The sequence below is a fragment of the Ptychodera flava genome, unplaced genomic scaffold (genome assembly GCF_041260155.1).
Source record: "Ptychodera flava strain L36383 unplaced genomic scaffold, AS_Pfla_20210202 Scaffold_63__1_contigs__length_709137_pilon, whole genome shotgun sequence".
Lineage (NCBI taxonomy): Eukaryota > Metazoa > Hemichordata > Enteropneusta > Ptychoderidae > Ptychodera > Ptychodera flava.
In genome coordinates this window covers 62,501-75,112 of record NW_027248385.1, presented here as the reverse complement: position 1 = coordinate 75,112, position 12,612 = coordinate 62,501, and the positions used below count along the sequence as shown (strand labels likewise).

General features: G+C 35.1%; 2 protein-coding genes across 2 annotated transcripts in view; one reads left to right on the top strand and one right to left on the bottom strand.

Annotated features, from left to right (window-relative positions):
* LOC139128656 (uncharacterized) overlaps nucleotides 1-12,612 on the top strand; it is a 110,454-nt gene that overhangs the window by 69,091 nt on the left and 28,751 nt on the right. The window lies entirely within an intron of this gene.
* Nucleotides 73-12,612, bottom strand: part of LOC139128648 (uncharacterized) — a 22,102-nt gene continuing 9,562 nt past the window's right edge. The window contains exons 7-9 of the mRNA XM_070694388.1: nucleotides 12,194-12,571; nucleotides 10,998-11,660; nucleotides 73-2,013 (exon numbers count right to left, since the gene is read on the bottom strand). Of these exons, the coding sequence (XP_070550489.1) occupies nucleotides 1,463-2,013; nucleotides 10,998-11,660; nucleotides 12,194-12,571 (1,592 nt within the window). The 3' untranslated portion in view covers nucleotides 73-1,462. The remainder of the gene's footprint in view (nucleotides 2,014-10,997; nucleotides 11,661-12,193; nucleotides 12,572-12,612) is intronic.

Sequence of the window (12,612 nt, the reverse complement as noted above, 5' to 3'; positions counted from 1 at the left end):
CTGACGATGTTACAAGAAATCGGAAGGAATTATCCTGACCAGGATGGATAGCATAAAGTATGGACATTGTTCAGGTAAGATCTGATGAGTGTCTTTCTTGAAATCAAAACAAATATGAGAAGATTTCACAGCGATGCTTTGATGAATGTTTACAGTGAATACAACTGTCATTGCAATGCTGTACAGAATTAACAAATGTATTCTGTAAAAAAATATGAAAATTTCAACCGATCACTTTGATTGCCACGTCATAAACTTAATTACATCAAGACGTGAAATTCTAAGCCAAACAAGACCAGGAAAATCTGGACATTAACTCAGAAATCTAGAAATCATGTTGAAATTTGATTGAATGTGGAAGTCATGTCAACAATAGACATTCTGCAGAAATATCAAAATATCTCTTTGTAAAAAAACATGAAAATTTCAACCAATGACTTTAATATTATGATTTTCAAATTCTTTACATCAAGACGTAAAATTCTAACCCCAACATGGCCGGGAAAATATGAACATTTCTCAGAAAAAATGATTTGTATTTTCTACATGTCAAAACAGTTGCATTAAAGTAAACTTGATCACAATTTCTCTACAGTGTTCAAAATATCACTCTGAAAAATTATTAAATTTGAACTGATGTCTTAAATTTTATGATTTTGAATTGTTCACATCAAGAGGTAAAATTCTAACCCCAACATGGCCAGGAAAATATGAACATTTCTCAGAAAAATGAAATTATTTGTATTCTCTGTGTCAAAACAATTGCATCAAAACAAACCTGATCACAATTTCTTCACATTTTACAAAAAGTTGACTCTGAAAATAATACAAAATTTCAACCAATGACTTTAATTTTTACATTATTGGATTCCTTACATCAAGATGAGAAATTCTAACCCCAACATGACTAGGAAATTATGAATAGTTTCTGAGAAAAATGAAATTATTGACATTGTTCATGGCATCAAAACAAAGCGGATTACAATTTCTTCACATTTTCCCAAATATTCACTCTGAAAAAAAATACAAAATTTCATCCAAGGGTTTCAATTCCACTTGGAGTCATTTCCTTACATCATAACGAGAAATTCTAACCCAAACTTGGCTGAGAAAATATTGAGTTTTGATGAAAAAATCAGGAAAATTGTGTCAGTCATGGTGATGATGTGTTTGTAGGTTGTTCAGTTGACAATTGTAATTTGCTGCAATATTTGCATTGACTGTCTTCTCAGATTTCTTACTTGTAAATGACCTTGACAGTGAAATCATGTAATCTGAATAAACTATTCTACCGTCTGTAAACATGCAATGTACCGAGGGTCTCCATATACAGTTACAGTTTCCTGGTATTCACCCTGTCTATCAAATTTCACTATCTTCCCTGGATCTGTCACATAGATATTGTCTGCATTGTCAACTGTAACTCCCAATGGTTCCTCTAATTGAACACTTCCAAATTGATTCAATATTTCAAGATTACTGTCCAAACATAGATACACTTTACATCACGACATGACACTATGAGTTGATATTTGCTACTCATGGTCAGAGAGTAGGGCCCACTGAGTTGTTGACTTGAAACAATTTCCCCATCTCTGTTACATTTGATTACACAGTCTGCATCGTAGTCTGCTATGAAAACATTTCTGTCTTTATCAACAAATACACCAGTGGGGCGTTTCAGTTTACCCATTGCTATTATTTGTTTCACTTCACTCTTTGCATCACTCACTACAATGCATTTGTTGCCACTATCCGCTGTGTAATAGTCACCATTGTCTGCCATTGCTGTGTCGTATGGTTTGAAATTGTGAGGTAAGCCATGAACTGTGACAGATGTTAGAATCTGTGCAGTGTCTGCTGTTACTGTCTTCACACTGCCATGTCCATAGTCACAGACAAGTACATGTCCATTCTGGTTTATTGTCAATCCCAATGGGTCAAAGACTTCTCCTGATGATTCCTTGCCATCTCTGGACAATAAAACCCTGACAGTGTTGGACAGTGGTGTACCTTTGGGTGGAAGGTAACAATTTGTAAATGTAGGTCAAAGGTCAACAGCTGATAAAACAGTAGCACTGCCATTGAAACATGATTTTTTGACATAAGGGTGACAATTTCTTGAAAAATTTCATTCATTAAAAAATTTAAACGGTGAAAATGTTACTAATTTGCATAATTAATTAAATTTTACCGATAAACAAATCGTTCAGGCTGGTAATTGTACTTTTTCACCTCTTTTTAAATGCTAGTAGTTGTTTAATTGAGTAATGACAGTGGTTTTTTGACATTCTTAAGATTTTAGGTAATAATTAAAAATTGCTCTGATCAAGTAATTTGCATAATTAATGAATTTAGGTAATTAGGCTTTATCTCCATAATGGATTTGAGTAAAATGCTAAAATTTTGTGGAATTGTTTCTTAAGCCATGGCCATGTCATTGCCTTTGGTCCAGTGAATTGTATCTGTCTAGTAATGACTTATTTGCATAATTAATGAATTTAGGTAATTAGGCTGTATCTCAGAATTGGTTCAGTGCAATATGCTAGAATTTTGTGGAATTTTCACTGAAGTCATGGCAATGCCATTTCCTTTGGTCCAGTGAATTTTATATTTATGCAGGGCTCAAAATTAGCGGCAGTCTGGCGGCAATGACTACCAACCTTTCCGTTCCGACTACCAACTTCGAAAAGTGGTAGTCAGGTTGACTATCAGTGAAAATTCGGGCAGATTACACGCGATACATTGACCAAATCTTAATAGACGTGTCGACATGCTAAACTTTACTAAAATGTATCATTTTTTCTTTTGTCAGTGTTATACAAATTTCTTTAGCGTTGCTGTTTTTTGCGACATTTAGACCCTGGGCGTGCGATTAACCAATGACATGGTGGTCAACATAGGCGTCGCCCCAATATCACACCTTACGGTCGCCGGAACGAAGAAATATAATTTTTTACTATAACCCAAACGGGATTCGAACCCACACACACTCACGGCAACATCGCCTAGCTGCTAGGCCACACACAAAACCAGTCGGCTACCGTTTCCAACCCAAAAGAGTTGGTCACAGCAACCGACTTAGATGTTACAATCCTGTGCGCGACCGAGCAACACAGTGTGCATGGAGCAGACGACACACAGACACAGTACAAACACACATATATAGTAATCGGAAAAGCACGAAGCTTTTTACTGAGCTATCAGACAGACTCGGGGACAAGTAAATATCCACCAGCAGAAACTGTCCACTCAGGTTAAAGAAATATATTTTTACTATAACCCAAACGGGATTCGAACCCCCACACACTCACGGCAACATCGCCTAGCTGATAGGCCTCACACAAAGCCAGTGAATGAAACTTCAAAACCGCAAGGTCGTACGCTTGTCTCTAATGTCGAGATCGTTTGACGTTAATATCAGTACGAACGAGTATTGTTTCACGGTGACGTTTACACCTTCACGCGACTGATCGATGATATTTCACCATGTGTTCGAAAACTTACATTTTAATCACACATTTGTTTTATTGAACATAACATATAGAGTTTCAAGTTAACAAACATATTAATACCGATAACATGCATGTATTTGTATATACCTCACCATGTATGTTATACGGAACAAGTTACAGTCAGTCAGTCAATTTTTTAAGATATACTCACCTGGTGAAAATAAAATATGTTGAACAGACAATTTCATTAGGGCTAAATTCCAGGTTTTCAACTTTTTTTCTGCGTAAAATATTCTGACTACCAAGAATCTTCTGTTGACTACCAACTTTTGAAAATGGTAGTCAGCCTCACTACTATCACTAAAAGTTAATTTCGGTCCCTGTTATGGTAATGACTAATTTGCATAATTAATGAATTTAGGTAATTAGGCTGTATCTCAAAAATGGTTCAGTGCAATATGCTAGAATTTTGTGGAATTTTCACTGAAGTCATGGCAATGCCAATGCCTTTGGTCCAGTGAATTTATATTTATGGTAATGACTAATTTGCATAATTAATGAATTTAGGTAATTATTTTAGGCTGTATCTCAAAAATGGTTCAGTGCAATATGCTAGAATTTTGTGGAATTTTCACTGAAGCTTTTGTTATGTCATCACATTTAATCCTGTGAATTGTATCAATTGTATTGGGGCATCATGGTCAGTGGCTAGAGCAGTGGACACACGATCACAGGATGGTGAGTTCGAGCCCCGGCATGGCCATGGTGTTGTGTCCTTGAGCAAGGCACTTTATTCCTCATTGCTTCTCCCCACCCAGGAGTGATGGGTACCTGGTAGGACAGTGGTTGTAATGTGTGCGTTTAGCTCTGCTGTGCTTATTGGCTGCACATGTGAGCTGTTGTTTGCTCCCCAGGGAGTTGAGTGGTATCATATTAGGTCCAGTGACCAGGGGTAATAATATTTGTAAAGCACCTTGATCACATGTACTTGTGGATATGTGCGCTATGTAAGAACCCATTATTATTATTATTATTATTATTATATTATTAATATTATTAATTTGCATAATTAATGACTATATACCAATTAGGCAATATTTTGAAATTTTTTTGTAATATTCTGCAAAATTTGTTTAATTTTGATGTTTGTTGCAGTAGTATTGTCTTTCTTTATTTTCCGCCATGGTGTTTACTAATTTACATATAGCTAGTTAAACATAGCTCAAGAACAGTAGTTTGATGTAGGATACTGCAAATCTATTAAATCATTGTACACTCCATATTCTAAATTTGTTTGTTCTGTAATATGATGTATGGATGTATGTTTGCATAAATGAATGTATGTAAGTATATGACCCTTAAAGGGAGGTGGTCGTCGGAACTCTGCTCAAACGTTGCCAGGGACCCCTATGACCTATGTAAATACCGTTTCTAGGGTATGTTGGCGATTGATGAAAGTGAAACATGTTTGTTAACAATGAATATCGTACATTTTATATGTTGAAGCTACGTTGAATTGCTGCATATAGATATCATGCATGCATAAAATACATTGTTTGTCAACAAGAAAGTCGCACACGTGCAGTTCCGATGACCACGGGCACCCCCTTTAATTGATTCACTCTTGCAAACACTTGGAATAGCACGATGGTCCCTGCATCTATGTAACCTTGATTCCAAACTTAGCTACAGTGATGTAAAAGGTGTTCCGCTGATCACAGCAAAGATGTTTATGTAAACTTTAGTTAACATTAATACAGACAAATAGTTTATTGTAAGTACTAAATAGCTGCTTTACAGCATCCTTTTAGATTTTTTTGTTCTGTGTTCAGTTTTACGATCTGTTCACTAAACCCATGCACCACCATAGTTTGAATTCAACTCCACTGTTTCCTATGGTCGAGTTTGGAAATACAGGGACATTTGGGTCAAAGGTTGAATATATACAAATGGCCAGATTTCAGCATGTTTACACTCCCAATACATACAGCCACAGCTAATTCAATTGTCAAAAATAATATAGTAGTTTGCATATCGCAGACAGCAGTTAATCCTGCAGAATGTCAAAGCCACAAAGTGTACAGCTGTTGTTACTTTCACTTCCTGATGTTTTTGATTTTCAATATAATTTGATTCCATGTTTTGATTTATACAAGTGTCGCCAGATATTTTACACAACAGTCTGACATCACTGCACTGTGATATGACAAATAAACACATCATTGAGAGTGCTTTTCACGCTAAAAACAAAAACAGCACACTGAAAAATGATATGAGTCCAGCTTGGCAAAAAGATACCTAAATGGTCAAAATGATATGATTTTGTATATATTGTGAAATTGTACTTTATCAGCTATCATTTATTGTGCTTCTTAGTAAAAATAAGGCTCCCTAACTTGGCAAAAATATACATCAAATTTGACTCCATAAGTTAAACCTTTAGAATGACCAATGGTCCCTACATCAAAAGTGAAAAGACAATAAACAGTACAATGGTAAGCTATGTGAATGTGTCAATGATTACTCAGAAATCCTTTGACAGAGATTTCCTTGAGTTTTAATTCCAGTGTTTACAGTGATAAAAGACTTGTGCATATCATATTACCGGTAATCCATTATCACTACAGAGGTACATGACTACTTTGGGGGGGGGGGGCGCATACAACTCTTCGCTTTGCCAGATCTTACTAATTATTTTTTAAATTTTTATCAGTTATGAGAAAGGGGATTTAAATGAAGAATTCATAAATACAATGCTGAGTCATTTCAACATGGTATCAATACTGTTTACATTCAGGATATGATATGCCTTGTAATTGCTGGCTGCTGTCAACTGATATCACTGATAGTTGCAATGAAATCTGAAGTCAAGTCTGTTGTTCACTCTTGATTTTCACAGGTGCTTCATTATTGATGTTGAATATATTTATGTACCAGAGTTTAGATGTTTGAAATGTATTAAATGCACTCCCAGTCTCTGGTGTACATGATTGTTTTGATATGGCCGATGCAATAGTCAGCCTTCAGCAAACAGCTTTTCACCTATAGAGGGCGCTGTGCAAATGATGCCCCACCCAAAATCAAAGTCAATGTCAGCTGTGCACTAGCTGTATTTATGTTAAACTGAATAGGGTATCTGTATTACATAAGCTATCAGCATTGAACAAACATTGAGACAATATGACATCAAATCGATTCCAGCAATCATTATCATTCAAGGCAAATAAATTACCAGGTCCAATAAACAGTAAAAACAACACACAAAGAAACATAAGATCACTGACAAAATCGGTAGTACAATCTTGAACCACTATATAAGTGGTGGTACCAGGTGTCCGGAATGGGTAAGCGTACCCTGCTAGCAGGAAGAAGAATTAAATAATGTTGATAAAAATCTTATTTTTATGATGAAACAACATTTGCAGAAGGCCAAGCCAGCTGCAATATAGTTTTCAGCAAAACAAAAATGAGATGTTTGAATATAGTTGCCAATGAGAAACTAGAAGTTGTGCACTCAGATTGGTCTGAGACCTACATCACACAACTAAACAAATTACAGTCAATATTAAATTTGCTCAAATTTTGCAATTCAGTTTACGGTTTGCTATTATTAATGTAGTTGATTTTTTTCCCTATAATCATACTTGCAACCCTGTTGGTTGGTGTCCACACTGATAACAACTGATCATACTGCTCTTAACGCATCAAGATTAAAGTTCTTTAACCAGACAGTGTTCAGTAACACAAGGTGTGGTACATATTTACTAGTCATGTGTAAACTTCAATTCCAATGAAATGTCTGATTGATATATCATCCTTCAAGTTCAATGGAAGAGAACAGACGTCGACTTCTTTTGTACATATGTTACTTGGATAACCCAGTGTGAATATGTTCAAATTGTAATAAAATATCTATGAGAGAGAATTTTAATTAGGGCTATTTTTTTATTTTTGGTAAAAAAAATCATATAATTTAAAACACTCATGATTAGGTTTGGAATTTGGATACTGCTTCCATCATCAAACTACCCAAATATATGATGCGGCTCATACAATACTTTGTAGATCTGCTCTGTTAAAAATATTAAAAAATTGTGCAACAGTACTGAAAAGTCACAATAGCTGAAAATTATATGTAATATTTTCAATTTTTTTTGGTCAAAACAAAGTTTGTCCATGTAACTGTTCTAAGTGAAGGATGTGTATTGAGCTATCACTGCTCGCAGATTTAGACCATGCCAACACATATCAACAGGTCAAATAATAAACAGGTGTCACAAATGGCGCCCCCACATGAAAATACAAAAAATACAGTGTATCACGTACATACACATTGTCTTCATCCAACAAACAAGCATGGTACCCTTTTCCTACATGCACAACACAGGATGGCTGACATGTTGTTGTCATAATCTTTGCTTATCTGTCACGTGACGAGTTTTGGCGGGAAATCTCAAATAATTTTAAGAGTTTTAACTTTCGAAACATATGGTAGTGTTTTACATTTTGTCAGTCTTTTATGGGGTTTATTCAAAGAAAACTCCTGGGAAACTAAATATATTTTTAGATTGGTGTATAACTCATTTACTGGTATTATTGCCTTGATTACTAAAAGTATTATGATATACTGTGTGAGTGAGATATCTTTTACTTTTAAGCCATCAATTGGATTTTTAAAGATGTCCAATAGATATTTCCATTTCTCTACGAAAGCATTTGTAGCACAGTTTTCAAATGTGTGGTGTAGACTCTCAGGAATTCACACTTCACAGTAATGGAATGACGTGACATTTACACATTTTAATGTAATTTTTTGATGGTATTTTTCATTAATGAAAAGACATCCTTGAAGAAATGGAGAACAATAGTTTTCTGCTTGGAGACTTTGAATTCTACATTCATAAAACTGCATGTACTGTGTTTAGGTAGCTTTTATGTAAACTACATTTTCATTGATATCTTTCAGGAAGTGATAAGGACTGATAGCAGTACAGAGAAGATGACTCCAGTGAGATAATCTTTCACAGTTATACTTGTAATGATGAATCTGCAGTGGAATTCTACTTGGACTGTGAGGGCAGTATTGATGATGGTGACAACAGAATGAATCACAGCTGTCACAGTTTGAAACTGATGGTGATGGATATTCTGATTGACTTGTAATGATAAATCCGGAGTTGAAATTCTACTTGGACTGTGAGGGCAGTATTGATGATGGTAACCATGACAAATGCCAGTTGAGAAACTGATAGGGATGGAAGTTCTGATCAAGACACTGACAAGCACAAACATTCAACTCATGATAGCTCTAATTGTAGTGATAGGGATGGAAATTCTGTAGAAATCTTGACACTCATACTCACATGCCACTCTTATTGTTCTAATGGTGGTGACGTTTGTGACCTGAAAACCACTATCTTTGAAGAACATAAATTTACATGGTCAAATATGATGATTATTTCTCCATTCCAAAGAGACTGTGTATGCCATGATAGAGAGTAAAGAAAGTGAACACATGTAAACATACAGGAGGTAGAAATGATGTGACGGTAGAGTATTGTGATCATTAAGTGGTATAGTTCTCTTTGTTATGTATGTCATTTAATTGTACTGTACATTTTTGGGTTTCCTTGTTTCTCTGTTTCGTAGTTTTGTTTGCTTTCTGCTCAAATCTTACTGAGTAAAGCTTCTCTCTCTGTCAATCATTTGCAGCACATGTCTGAAAATACGGAATTTCTCTGTGCTGCATGAATGTAAGATGGAACTGTTAGTTATCAGAAATCATGTATACTCTAAAACCTAGTAAAGATTTACTGGAGCATGTGAATTTATCAAATGCATTATATTTTTTTGTTAGAGTTAGGGTTAGAACTTAGACTCTTGGTTATGCAGTTAAGATAATTTATGAAATATTGCATATTTATTGTTTTTCCCTCAATTTCAAAATTTCCTTTAAAGATAAAGTCTGAACTATTGATTTGCATGTAATAAATTCTGTTATCCTTTCAATGTCAGTAAGAAGGTTGTATTATGGTTTTGAACTTTTGATGTTTTATACAAAATAATTTCTTTTATGATTAGAGAGATTTGCATTTTCCATTATGATACAAAAAGCTAATAGTCTATCAATAAATATGACACTAGATGTAAGTACTGAGTTACAAGTCTAGTGACTTTATGAAGGAATTACTGCCACATTTAGTTTCTTTTGACTTTCATGAAATATGAGATTTTATGAGTTTACATATCATAATTGTATGTCTGTACAATGCACATGTATGGGTGTATGTATATATTTATGTATGTATGGTGTGTATGTAAGTATGTATCAATGTATCTATGTATCTATCAATGTATGTATCTGTGCATATATATGCATGCATGCATACATGTACAGTATGTATGTATGTATGTATGTATGTATGTATGTATGTATGTATGTATGTATGTATGTATGTATGTATGTATGTATGTATGTAATATATGTATCAGTGTATATATGTATCTATGTATGTATCTGTGTATCTATGTATGCTTGCATGCATGTATGTATATGTGTGTATGTATGTATGTATGTATGTATGCATGTATGTGTGTACATAGTATGTATGTATGTATGTATGTATGTATGTATGTATGTATGTATGTATGTATGTTTGTATGTATGTATGTATGCATGTATGTGTGTATTTTGTGTATCATGTGTGTATTTGTATGTATGTGTATGTATGTAGGGTATATGTGTAGGTGTGTATGTATGTATGTTCATGGGAGTATTTATCTGTGTATGCATGCATTTATGAATGTATGTATACATGCATAAAAGCATGCGGCTTGGATGCATGTATGTGTGTCTGTCTGTCTGCCTGTATGTCTGCAGGTATGTATGTATGTGTACATGTATGTATGTATGTATGTATGTATGTATGTATGTATGTATGTATGTATGTATGTATGTATGTATATATGTACATATGTGTATGTAATTGTCTGAGTCGGTGTGTAACTTTGCTTGTACGATGCATCTAGGTACTTATATGAGGCATGCTTATCAGAGCACTGAGTGTAGTGATCCCCAAGTACAAATGTTTCTATGATAAATTAACATTTAAAACCAAGGACACAATTTTATATACTTCCAATTTTACTTCTTTGAAATGAAATCTCCACAAATGATGTTTCGAAATCACTGATAAACATTTTACTGGATTTAGTTGAAGTAAGCATATTGAAACACATGAGTATGATATCAGCCTTTATTGCGTTGCTTAATACAAACTGTTTTGCTCCGTAGGACAACTTTAATACAATTAATTTCTGACTCAATTAACTAGCTACACGCAAAATATCAATGTATCTTTGATAAACTAAAGACTCGCGAGCCACAGGCTTCATAACCTCATTAACTTACAATTTTTCGCCCATCTGTTCTCTAAATCTCCGTATTAACGTTTTATTTTACGTTTTTCCGTGTCGTAGAAAGAGAGCGAGGTACAATGATTCACATTTCCAAACACGTCATTGCTACATGTATCTACCTACCTCTTTCGACCTGCCTTAACTGATGATAGTCTTCCTTCTGTTCATCAGGAATGTCAGCGTCATCAACGATTGCCTGGATACGCTCTTGTAGATCCTCTTGTTTTGCAGTCAAACTGGCTTTGGCGGTCGCCTTCCCCGACTTTGCCCGTACCAACTTCCTGAATTGCTCTATTATGTCTTGTTTCCCTTTGGTAGGAATGTCAAAGTCATGCACGGTGTTCTCAACATACTCCATGAGTACATCGCCCTCTATCACCAACTTTTGATCAGGCTTGCCAGTCTTCTCTGGACCCAAAGGCAGGAACTTCTGGAAAGCCATCATTAATTCTTGCTTTATTCCTACAGGAACATCTACTTCATTGATTATGGCCCCTGTGTTTCGGACGAACTCTTGTCGCTCAAAAACCAATTCAGAATGAGAGGCATTCAGTCGTTGTAATTCAGTCCGTATCTTGATCCATTCATTCATAAGTTCATCAAGTTCAGTTTGTCTCCCTCTCTCTTGTTCCACTGATATTGCTTTTAGGATATCTCTGTCTGTAGCTTTACGTCTTCTTGTTTGTTGCCCGATTTTAATAGCATCCCGATCTCTTAGAATGTCTGATTTGATTTCCTCATTCATCTCTTCGATGACTTCAATAGGCAGATGGTAGATGTCGTTACCTGAATACAGATGTTGGTACACGATAACCTTTTTTTTTAATAACTGAATTCATGCTATGTCATGATGAACTCTTTGAACTCTTAAAATCTTCAAAGTCAAAAGAGAGGATTGCAAGGGATAATTATATCGCCTCACATTTTCTGATAAGGTTTTATAATATTAACAACTTTGACCACACTAGAAAACCAATACACACGAACAAAAGGAAGGATCAACAAAATAATATTTATAAACTAATTTAATTGATCACTGGTTTCGAGTCGTAAATCAATAACAAATATCCGATAGATTTAGATCGTTTTTAATATTTTAAATGTCACACGTATTAAAGACGCATCATGTAAAGCTTTAGTATACCGTAAATCACAAGATTCCTTTCATACACGCACTAGCACACTTAAACAGTAACAATTATCTACAGATCCAATTATCAAATAACATTTACACAAATGCCCCTTGCGCAGTGGTTGAGAAAGACACCACTTGACGTATCTATCAACTAAATCATCCATCTATCGCCATATAATCATACCTGCCAATTCCTCCTGACATAGCAGATACTCTTCATAGTCTATTGATGTTCCTAATGACAGGTATAGAGCTCCAATTTCATCCAGCAGACTCTCAGACAGAAATGTACTCTTCACCATCCTGTAAAGACTTCCACTTGAATAGTCATCCATCAAAGACTCCAGGGCTTCCAATGACTGGCAATCCATGATATAGGAAATGCTTCCTTCACCCATATCATGTAACTCCATATGTTTATGGCGTTGGTCTAGTTGTTTCCCAACCAGTACAGCGTTTTCTTTTGTTTGTTTGTTGGAGTAGAAGGCAGCATCAACTTCCGCCACACTTTTACCTCTCTTTGGAATGATACCGTCTGGTTCCACTTTTATTTCAATTTGACCTGAAGTCATCAATAAGAACAATCTTATACTTTGTTCTTCT